Source organism: Pan troglodytes, chromosome 7, assembly GCF_028858775.2.
Source record: "Pan troglodytes isolate AG18354 chromosome 7, NHGRI_mPanTro3-v2.0_pri, whole genome shotgun sequence".
NCBI lineage: Eukaryota > Metazoa > Chordata > Mammalia > Primates > Hominidae > Pan > Pan troglodytes.
In genome coordinates this window covers 143,013,723-143,025,910 of record NC_072405.2, presented here as the reverse complement: position 1 = coordinate 143,025,910, position 12,188 = coordinate 143,013,723, and the positions used below count along the sequence as shown (strand labels likewise).

General features: G+C 39.4%; 1 protein-coding gene across 6 annotated transcripts in view; it reads left to right on the top strand.

Moving 5' to 3' along the window:
- TMEM71 (transmembrane protein 71) overlaps positions 1-12,188 on the top strand; it is a 70,436-nt gene that overhangs the window by 13,364 nt on the left and 44,884 nt on the right. For 3 of the 6 annotated variants that reach the window (XM_054657032.2, XM_009455934.4, XM_063817389.1), the window contains exons 1-4: positions 2,635-2,741; positions 4,299-4,374; positions 5,915-5,975; positions 11,149-11,361. In XM_054657032.2, coding sequence (XP_054513007.1) covers positions 4,335-4,374; positions 5,915-5,975; positions 11,149-11,361 — 314 coding nt within the window. In that variant the 5' untranslated portion in view covers positions 2,635-2,741; positions 4,299-4,334. Of the gene's footprint in view, positions 1-2,548; positions 2,742-4,298; positions 4,375-5,914; positions 5,976-11,148; positions 11,362-12,188 lie in introns of those variants that run through there. The other 3 variants (XM_016959882.3, XM_054657031.2, XM_009455933.4) reach the window with 2 other exon arrangements.

The following is a 12,188-nucleotide window of genomic DNA, read 5'->3' as shown; positions in this document are numbered from 1 at the left end:
GTAAAAAGTGCTAAGGAGAAGAATAAAGCAGGAAGAGACTAGGGAGTGGTGTGGAGGGCAATTAATTAGTAGCAAGGCAGTGGAGCAAAGAGCTGAGGGAGGGGAGGAAGAAAGCCCTGTGACCCTTAGGGTGAGGGAACACTAACCTCAAAGATCTTGAAGTAGACCCGTGTCTAGTGTTTGAGAAACAAGAAGAAGATGAGTGGGTCTCAAGAGAGAAGATTGAGAGGGGAACCATAGGGTTGGAATTTAGTTCTGGCCTTTGGCAATTTTGAAAGATTTATGCAAACTCTATAAACCTCTGTCCTGCATGTGGATAACAATTGCACTTATTTTCTAGGGCTACGTGAGGTTGAAACAAGATTACATATGTACAGTGTTTAGTGCAGTGCCTGGTTTGTAGAAAATGCTGACACACGTTGGATATGATCATTACACTTATAGGTTAAGAAAGCAAACTCGAGAGCCATCTCATCAGGGTTTGAATCCTAGCTCTACTTACTCATCACGTACTGGCTATGTGAATTTGGGCAACTCTCTAAACTCAGTTTGCTCTTCTGTAAAATGAGAATAATAATACAGCATCTCCCATGGAATTGATGTAACAATTAATGTGTTGATATGTGGAAAGACCTTAGAACAGTGCCTGGTACATAGTAAGCACTCCTTAAAGTTAGCAATTATTATGATCATTAATAATAAGGTTCTAATATGTGCCAGATCTTTAAAAAAAAAAAGTAGACCAAAGTCTTTCTGATGTGAGCTCTTTGGAAAAGTGGATTTGTGGGCACAGGAAGAGCAGAGGGTCTCGAATAAGTCAGAAAGATTTTCCTCCCTCATCTAGAAGAGATAAGCCAAGGCTGGAAGGGGGAGGATGAGGGATAAGAAAAACAGGAAAAGGAGAAGAAGAGAACTGTGAATTCCAGTAAAGAGAATACCAGACAGCTGTGAAGCAGAATAGCTGTCTGTTAAATTTAGGCAGACGTGACCAGGAGTAGCCTTGAGTAAATGTGACTATATTCTACAGGAGTCACTAAAGCAGCAGAGAGTCAGCAATGACAGATGGCTCAGGAAGTGACCTGTGTTAGGACTATGCATCTGCTATGTGTTGCTGTGTAACAAATTACCTCAAAACGTGGTGGCTTGAAACACCATTTGTCACTTCCCAGTTTGCGTGGGCCAGGGAGCTGGGCAGGGCTAGCCTGGGTTGTCTGCTTCTGGGTCTTTCCCAGTTCCAATCGAGCATTAGATGGGGCTGCAGTCAGCTCAAGGCTCAACTGGAGAAGGATCCACTTCCAAGCTCACACACTTGGTTTTTGGCTGGATTCCTGGCTGTTGGATGGAGCATCAGACCCTTACTGGCTTTTGAGACCACTCTTGATTCCTTGACACATGGGCTTCTCCACCATGGCAGCTTGCTTCATCAAAGCAGGCAAGCAAGAAAGTAATAGAGTCCAACAAGATGGAAGCCTCATCATGGTAGTGGAAACTCAGCACCTTTGTCTTACTTTATTTACAAGGAGCATGTCAGCAGCCTCAGTCTACACTCAAGGGATGGAGAATAGACATGAAGTTCCAGAGACGGAGAACTTTGAAATTAGATGGGCCCTCCTCCTGACAGTTCCTGCTGCCTAGAACATGTTCTACAGAAGATCCTGCCATGTGGCAGAACCTCAGGGGGAAAGGGAACCCCAAGAAAGGATGAGATTAACTTTTCCGCCAGCCGGACCAACTGGTGCCTCAGAAGAGAACTTGATTTAAGAAAACAAATAAAGAATACACCTTGCACATCTGTGCTGAGGACTCAATTATTTCTCATTTCTTTTATTTCATTTAATTCTTCAAGCCATCATATGACATATATATTTTTATGTTTATAATTGAGAAAACTGCAACTCAGAGGGGTAAGTCACAAATCTGAGGTCACACAGCTAGGATGGTAGACAGGTTGAATTTCTGTCTTGTGACCCCAGAATCCGCACTCTTTCCACTATGCAGTGGTACCTCAATGTTGCTGGAATATATATTTGAATGTACATTTCTTTTATCACTTACAGTAGTACAGATGTGTATGAACCCATAAACACCATCAAGTCTTTGAGCTCTACTATAATGTAAATGTAAAATGCCATCTATAGAGTTTTTTGTGAAGTCCAACCTTCATTAGATAAACCTATTGCCTCTATAGAAATTTTCATAAGATCAAGCTCTTGCTATTTAATAGTATTCTGAATTTAATAGCATCAGTGCATTATCCTCAATAAATTTAAGTGATTTGGACAAAGATCACTACTCTGCACTACTTATAACTGAATGTGGCCATATGATGAGCAAGAAATGTCAGTTCGCTGAGTCTTTCTCACGTTCTCGCAGCCAAAGGTGACAAGTTAGCTCAGAAAACCACCCCTCCAGTGACCAGGGTGTAACCAGCTGGCCTGACACATGGGCTGCACATTCCCTGCTACTGGCCCAGGAAACTCTCTGAAATCTTCAGCACACTCCTCAGTGTGAATGCCACTGATGTGAGCCCAACAGGAAGTGTGACCTCATTCTGCTTCTTTGCCTCTGGTTACGCAGGCTGTTTTCAAAAGAAAACAAGAGAAGTTGTAAGACTGACTTTCCCAAGAACTCTACACTCATTTATACCAGGAAACAGACAAGAGAACAAGAGGCTGCCGAAGACAAAACTTCTCTGCAAGCACCTGTGCACAGCAATGTGCGTGGGCATCTGTGAGAAGAAGGTAGGGTGGGATTCCCTTTATTAAGAGACTTCTGCACCTGTTGACATTCAGACATTTTCAGCCGAGGAACTGCTCAGTCCTCAATTTTTCCACTGTCAACCACAGGAAGCTTCGTATTTCAGTAATAATTTTGTCCTTTGTCAATTGGAAGAAGAGGCTGGGAACTCCCTTTGGAAGGAACACGTATGCACACATTATTTTTCAGAATAGATGTGTCGCTTTGATGGAACTGGCAGATTCTGTTTCTTGAAAAGTTTTAGATCTGTAACTGAAGGGCTTCTTTTTTTCCTACTGTTACTAATTTTCTATCGAATGTCAGCGTACTGCCTGTAGATTCTTCTAAGCACTTGTGAGATAGAGCAATAAGACCTTCTTTTGCTGCAGGACTTATAGGCTTAAAATTAAGCTTAATACTTGGGGAACACTAAAATAAGGTAATTTGGGCTGGGCATACCTGTACAATATTGGTCAAAAATGAAAAGAACAAGTAACATACTAATATATTACATTACACTGGGATTATTTTATATCCCAAACAAATGAAATTTGTAAATGTGTGCTTTGATTTAGAAATCTTCCAAGGAAGGCCAGAAAGTTCTCCTGACATCTTTACAGGTCTCTATAAACCAGGTTTATATTTTCCTAATAGGGTTTATATATAATTTATTGAAATATTCAACTTGAAGCTGTAGAATTAGCCTGGTTTGATTGATTGAATTACAGCTACAAAAACAATCCATTACTAGTTCTCATGTTACAAAATGTGGCCATAAGTGGTGAATCAGAAAATAATTTACTCCTACCTTATAAAGCGATTAGGATAGTGATACTATATACAAAGTTTCATAGTCAACAGAAGTTGGTTCTATTTGATGAACAGTAAATGATCAAAGTTTGCATAATTTACATACTTTGATATGTTAATTCGTAATTGAGAAATTAAATTATGTCTTCATGGGAACTAAGTTCTAAAATCTTCCCAATGGTATGCTATCTTTAGTGCAACGTTACTTATGCTGTTTAGGAATGTCCAGGCTGATAAAAACTATTAAAAAACACTCTCTGTGACTACCTGTCAATGGTTCAAGTTGTTGGGAAAAAGACAGACACCAATCTCCAAGCACTGTTTGAAACTTGATAATGAAGTTGATTTGTGTCAGATGATTAAAATACACGTAAGTTTGTTTTGGGGCTAAATGACTGTTAGAACCAGTCATTTTATTAAGATTTCTTAATCAAATACCTCACTTTCATTATTTTCTTTGGATTACAAATCAACCTTTTTAAGTCTAGATTTTCCAAATAAAGTGTGGTTCTTATTTACAGAAAAAGGTTATTGAGATGCACTGAGTGAGGCAATGGAAAATGTTCAGTCATAGAGGCAGACACAACTTTAGAAGGGTTGTGTCTTCAATCTTGTCTCCTACCTTCAATTCTGTATCTCTGTATTATTTCAGTAAACAAATCTGACTAGTGCAATTAGTAGATGCCATCTGTTTTGGCATAATTTTTCTATTTTTAATATATAGTCCACCTTTTTTTTAACGTCTTTTGCAGAGAATCTGTGAAGTTTGAGCAAGCGGCCTTCCCAAGATGTACCGAATATCTCAACTGATGTCAACACCAGTAGCAAGTAAATGTAGAAGAACTGTGATACGCAATTATCTTTTGAACGATTAGACTCCTTTTAGCAATTTCCTTGCTTTGATTTTGCTGATACTCAGACCATTAACCATCTGTCAGTAGCTTGTGCTTCTTAAATGCCAGTGTTCACTTTGGCAATGATTTTGACTTCATTTTTTTCCTTGAAAGAAATGTGGTATTTTTCCTTCTAGTAGAAAAAAAAAATCACCGTTTTTTTTTTAGATGCCTGTGCATAAATGTGAAAGGAGATTGTTTATCAGCTACTATTAAGATGCAAAACTGTTTGTATATAAAAAATGCTGAATGATTTTGATAGCTACTTGCAGAAAATAAGGGCGCTGTTAAAACGGTAGTGGTTTCAAGTTTCTTCCTTCCTCTTGTTATTTTCTCCCAAAACCCCACTTCTAACTCTCCCTCACACACCCACAGTTTTCTCCCTACAAATCAACCAGCCCAATCTGAAAGTCTAAATTCCTTTCTTTGTCCTAGATACTAATTGTCCATAATGGAATCAAATTTCACTAGCTTGTCTGTTAGGACTATTGACACCATCTCTGCACACGATAAAATTCTGCTTTAGAGTTTAGAATATTAATCAACTCCAACTTTCTCCAAGTAAAGTCTGTTGCCACGCCTTTGGTTAAACTGGAATGAATGAATGGATGATGTTTCTATAATTAAGAATACTCACAGTCTTTATACATTGGAAAAATGTTATATAAAACAAAACAAAACTTTATTTCTTTCCCACTAATGTCTTTTGCTCATTATTTTACAGTAGAAGTGTCTTAATATGCACTAATGAGGGAGAGTCTAGAACAATGATTGAATTCCTCAGATTACTGAGTAAGCTGCAATAACCAACACATTGGGTAATTGATTTGGGTTTTCTCCTGCTTCACACAAGACGTTTTTTCCCATCCTTACATGAGCTCAGTTTGATGCTAATGATTTATTATTGCCTCATTCTGCACAAAGAAATTTTTTTTTTTTTTTTTGAGACAGAATCTTGCTCTGTCGCCCAAGCTGGAGTGCAGTGGCGCGATCTCAGCTCACTGCAAGCTCTGCCTCCCAGGTTCACGCCATTCTCCTGCCTCAGCCTCCCCAGTAGCTGGGACTGCAGGCGCCCACCACCACGCCCTGCTAATTTTTTGTATATTTTAGTAGAGACGGGGTGTCACCGTGTTAGCCAGGATGGTCTAGATCTCCTGACCTTGTGATCCGCCCGCCTCGGTCTCCCAAATTCTGAGATTACAGGAGTGAGCCACTGCGCCCGGAACTTCTAGAGTGTTATGTGGGAGAAGGAACAGAAGATAGAAGCCTCTAGTTTATGTCTTGCTTCCGGTAGATCCCTGGTGATAAGGGTACCTGCACTACTGGAGTCTTCCTGCTGAAGCTGGAACATCAGCTATTCCCATCTTCTTACATGCCTCCACTGTTTGCAATTATACATATTGATACATGTATCAACATATGTAACTGTTGATCAGGTATGATACATTCTACTTCTCTCTCATTTGTTTATGCAGGTTCTTCCAGGTTGGAAAGAGAATATGCTGGAGAGCTGTCTCCCACGTGCATTTTCCCAAGGTATACTATGGGGCTTCTTTTAAAAAATAATCATTCTGGCCGGGCGTGGTGGCTCATGCCTGTAATCCCAGCACTTTGGGAGGCCGAGGCAGGCGGATCACGAGGTCAGGAGATGGAGACCATCCTGGCTAACACGGTGAAACCCCGTCTCCACTAAAAATACAAAAAAAAAAAATCAGCGCTGCGTGGTGGCGGGCCCCTGCAGTCCCAGCTACTTGAGAGGCTGAGGCGGGAGAATGACGTGAACCCAGGAGGCGGAGCTTGCGGTGAGCCGAGATCCCACCACTGCACTCCAACCTGGGCGACAGAGAGATACTTGTCTTAAAAAAAAATCATTCTTCGCTGGGCATGGTGGCTCACCCCTGTAACCCCACTACTTTCGGAGGCTGAAGTGGGTGGATCACCTGAGGTCAGGAGTTTGAGTCCAGCCTGGGTAAAACATGGTGAAACCTTGTCTCTACTAAAAGTACAAAAATTAGCCGGGCATGATGGTATGTGCCTGTAATCTCAGCTACTCGGGAGGCTGAGGTGGGAGAATCACTTGAACCTGGGAGGCAGAGGTTGCAGTGAGCCAAGACTACACCACTGCACTCCAGCCTGGGCAACAGAGCGAGTCTCAAAATAATAATAATAATTATTATATTATTATTATTATTTTCCTGTATGTCTTGCTTTGTTGTATTATTGGTTTGAAATTATTATTTTAGCTATCATCTAGTTTTGAAAGGTTATTTCTTTTTGGTGCCATGTACATACTAAATAAAAACTTGCCTAATAGAATAATGAATATATATATATATAATATATATGTTAGTGTCAATATATGGGCAGTTGTGAATTGTTTCTCTGGTGAGTGGTGAAACTATTGAATACTGATGAATGGTTACTTTGTCTCAATCTGATGTCTTTTTAAATATGCTTTCCTATCTTGTTTTACAAGAGCAACAGAATTCTATACCAATGGCCGAATTTTATGCTCTACCAAAACATGTGCAGTCTACCATTTTCTTGAAGTACTACAAGGAAGTCTTTTTTCTTTCTTTTTTTAATGACTCTCTGACTGTCTCTTATTCCTTATACAGACATCAGTTGATGTTTCCCCTAGCATTGTGAAATGTGCCTATAGCATAAACAGATCATATATTCATTTTAGGACCTGCTCCTTCTTGTAAATTGTAGGCCTCCTGATACTAGCAAACGAATCAATATGAACAGAGGCACATGTGGAAAGAATCCATGTTTTAGAGTCAGATAGACTAGGCTTCATCTCATAGCTCTGCCACTTACTAGCTATGTAAAATATCCAAGTAATTTGCTGTTTTTGTAAATCATTTTTTCCTGCTATATGATGAGGATAATAATGATACTTAGCTTGTAGAGATTTGTGAAGAGTAGATAAAGGGCAAAATAGGGGGCCAGGCTCATGCTAAGTGTTCAATAACTCTCATTAATTTGAAACAGCATTTTATTACAGGGCTGAGTGCATATATTCATTGTATATACGCTTTTAGATGTAAAAATATCAGAAATTCAGTAGAGCATGAGGCAGATGTGTAGAAGGATTAGAGACGTTCTGTAATCTATCAGTGTGTAATTATCTAACATTTTTTAATGGTCCTAATGATATTTGTCCTTTCACCAACCAGTCTTTGTCCTATCCTAGGAGGCATGATTTAGGCTCTTCTAAGGCCTAGTCAATAACCTCACAAGAAAAGAAAGGGCTTTGTCTTTGGGCAGTTGGGCTTGTTGCTGGACTTTGCTGTGGGATTGGACTTTAGAAACCAATTGGAAAGGACCCACTAAAAACGAATCCGCTACTAACTTCATTAGAGCAGAATGAAGCAAGAGTCAAGATCTAGAGAAAATTTTGTTATCTGCTCTAAAGGTTTGATATTGTTCAGAGGGGTCCTTTTTTTAAACTATGATCCAGGTGTTGGAAGAGTGTCTTCATTTCGTTTACAATCAAGACAGGATAGATAAAGGTAGGGGCATTATAAAGGAAAGATGCCAGGGGATTAGGGAGGCTACAGTTGATAACTGTTGAATGTTGAAGACTTGGAAATTGGAGTGCAGATAGAAATACAGGTCCAGAACTCTGAAACCTCGTAAGCGTCCAGCACCATATAGTTGCCCCATTTATTCTCACAGAGGCAAAAGGATGTAGAAGAAAGAGCACTAGAGTAGGAGAAAAAAAGATCTAGATTTTTACCTTGCCTCTCCCACTTGTAAGCCGTCAGTTATTGAACAATGAATTTAACCTACTGGAGCCTCCATTTTCATATTTATTAATAGGGGTAAGAAGAACCAAAATGTGCTGTTAAAGTGGGTCAGTGCATGTCTGGAAATAGTCCCTTTTGATGTTTCCAAAGTCTCAAATTTCTACCTGTACTATTCAATATTTTTATCAATGATTTGGATTGAGGACATATAGATTCCAGGGATAACATATTTGTATGACATCATGTAAATGTATTAAAAGTATTGTGTAACATAATCAGAATCCCTCAAAATTCTAACAGCACAAAATGTATAGCCGTTCAAATAGTAGCCAACATATTTAGCTTACTACCCTTAGGCAATGGAAAGCATAGGCATTAACAACCTCCATTAAATTATGACATTAAATATTTATAGAAATCTATGAGGTTTATTTTGGTTGATCTTTACTGCACAGATTCACATTTGTTAAAAACAACAACAACCACAACAACAACTAAACCTTGGAGAGAATAATTAGCAAGAGGTAGAGCCAGGATTGAAACCAAGGGTATAAACCTAGCTCTATCTGCAAAGTCTTAATTACATATTGACCTTGTAATATAAAATTGGTCCAAAAGTCTAAGAGAGGAAAGGTACATCTAAATATACAGGAAAAAGACTAGAAATCGATAGTTTATTTAGATGAGATCAGGCACGTTCAGGGTGGTATGGCCGTAGACTTGATAGTCTATTTAATAGTGTGATAATATGTTGGTAACTGGAGGGAAAAAAAAGACTCAAGCTAATGTGACTTAAGCTTCATTGCTAAAGACATAGATTCTATAATGAGGGAGGTGATAGTCCCTATATCCCTTGGGCAGACACACCTAAAGGGCTGGGTTCTATGGTTGGCATGATATTTAAGAGGAACTCTAAAAAGTGGAGAATACTCAGAGAAAAGCCATCAAACTATGATAGCTAAGGAATCAAAACTACATCATGTCATGTAAAGGTGAATTAAATGAACTGGAGGGCTTTTAGTATGGAGAAGCGAGGACCCAGGGAGGACATGGAAACTCTCTTTAAATAGCTGAATAGATCTCAAATGGAAGATAGAAGGAACAGAAAAGGAAGGGAAAGAAAAGAAGGGAGGAAGTGAACATTTATTAAGCCCATGCTAGGTGCTAAGCACAGACCATTTATTTCATTATTTAATTATTAAGATAACCCGATAATGGAGATTTTTTTCTCGTTTTACAGATAAGGAAACAGTCTGAGAGGCTAAGTGACTGGATTAATGTTACTCACTTAAGCAATGACAGAGTTGGAATTATGGGCTTAGAGGGGGATTGACTTCAAATTCCCTGTCTTGTCCACTATGCTACAGTCCATATTTGTTCAGTGAAGGGTTGTGGGGGTGCTTAGTAAGTGTGGGGTCCTTCTTACTGAAGGTGTGCATGCAGAGACGGGACAATGTTTGTCGGAAATACAGCAGATGGGACAAGCAGAATTTGGTGGGGCTGCAGACAGGACCGCCAAAACTCCTGATTCTTAGAATCTGCGATTTTCTGGAAGCATATGGTCCCAATTTATGCAATTAAGTGGAATACATAATATGTAGAAATTACTGAAAACATCAAGGTAAAGAGCACATGAGAGCTATTATACTATCAGTGCTGTTAATTGATTCACAAAAAACCACCCCAAGAATTCAAATATATTCAGACAATATATATTTTCATAGGTTTTACCAGATTTCCATAGCCTGTCAGGTGATTTCGTTCAGTAACTGGCATTGAGTTTATTTACATACTGAACATTTTTTAGGCTTACAGTATCTGCCCTCCAGTAATGTATAAAATAATTACTGAGGCGGACATACATACACAAAAATCACAGTGAGATTAGTTGGGGTTTAGGACAAAGAGAAATAATTTTTAAGGGAGAAAAGAGGGAAAAAAAACCAAGCAGTTTTGAAGAAAGAACACGTAACATATTCTTTTCTCCAATATGGCTCTATTACTATTGTCACCAGGCTTCCACCAAACCTCACCTCAAGAAACTTTGCATTTATGAAACATTTTCACAATAATTTGGTTGCCTTTCAATTATAGGGCCATGTGATTCCTTCCTTCCTTTCTTCCTTCCTTCCCTTCTTCCTTTCTTCCTTTCTTTCCTTCTCTCTCTCCCTCTTTTTTTTTTCTCTCTCTCTTCTTCCTTCCTTTAGATACAGGGTCTTTGCTATGGTGCCCAGGCTGGAGTGCAGTGGCTATTCACAGGCATGAATAGCACACTGCAGCTTCGAACTTCCTGGGCTAAAGGGATCCTCCTGCCTTAGCCTTCTGAGTAGCTGGGACTATAGGCACATGCCACCACGCCCAACTCAATGTGATTGTTTTTTAAAACTAAGACACATATAGATTTACTCAAGGAATTATGGGCCTTCCCTGGATACCAAATCAGGAAAGGTAACTGTGTGCCCATTTGTACAGCCAGCCTGGAGGGAAATTTGCAAAGGCCAAAAATGATCATTTTGACTGCATGTTCACCATGTTTCTGGTGGCTACATAGTTATAATGTGTCTATTACAGTGACAAGATTAAAGATCTGGCAACTGGAGGGCTATTCAAAGTAAGAGAGTAGAGGGGATTTTGAGCTTCCACCATCCCATCCAAAAAAATACAATAGACTAACATCAAACGTAGGTTAACCATATGGTGAGGAAAGTGATTAGCCATCGTGGTTTCACTGAAGTTTGAAATAGAAAGAAGCGCTAAAGTTTCTGTAGTTCAACGCTGTCATAGGTGAGGAGATGAAGCCCAGAACGTTAAGAGTGACATTCCTAATGGTTGCAGAAGTAATTGACAGTCATGGATGCAAAGATGTTATTTTCCTTCACAGTGATGAGACATGGTTTATTTGGGACTGGATGTACTGAATAGAGATTTAAAGTGCGTTATCTTTTCCTTCTTAGTTTCACCTGTGATTCCCTGGATGGTGACCATTCTTTTGAATGCGGCTCCATAGATCCCCTGACAGGCTCCCACTATACCTGTCGCCGAAGTCCCAGACTCCTCACCAATGGCTACTATATTTGGACCGAAGACAGCTTCCTGTGCGACAAAGATGGCAACATAACTCTGAACCCATCCCAGACCAGCGTTATGTACAAGGAGAACTTAGTTAGGTAAGCAGAGCATATTACAGAAAGAAATCTGAAGTCCAATCCATCCGTTAATTGTTCATTCATTCATTTATTCACTCAACTATCTTTTATAAGGAGCCCATTATTGCTCTAGACTGTGGAAATACAAAGGGTAAGAGGGGACCTGTCAACAGGTCAATCCATCCATTAATTTTGTTCACTCATTCATTTATTCACCCAACTGTCTTTTATAAGGAGCCTATTATTGCTCCAGACTGTGGAAATACAAAGGGTAAGAGGGAATGGGCATAGCCAGCATGAAAACAAATGAAAGCAATGAAATAATACAGGTGCCAGGATAGAAACCCATCAGGGTGCAGTGAAGGGATAAAAGAAAGGAGATCCATTTTACTTGGGAAATAGGTAAAAATAAACTCACTAGTGGTGGTGATGGCTGATTTAAGTCTTGAAAAATGTAGGATGTTAGTTAAAATAAAAGTAGGAAGGAGGACTTCTGGAAAGATGGCACAGGTCTGGGGTTCTGAGAGACCCTGGTAAAACTTGGGGAATAGCAAATAGTTTGGTAGGAATAAACTTAGGGTGGGAAGGGGTGTTTTGTAAGAAAGAAGACTGAGCACGGGAGCAGGGGCTGGATGAAAGGGGTTAAATTTAAGGCTAAGAAGTTTGAGCAGTACTCTACAGATAAAGAGGGGGCATTGATAAATTATCAGATTTATTCTTAGAAAGATAATAGTGACTGCTATGGAAAGGATGGGTAGTTGGATGTGTGTGAATATGTGAGTAGAGTGTGAGTACAATGGGAAAAATGAAGGCAAGGTATCCACAGATTAAAAGCAAGTTGTGATAGC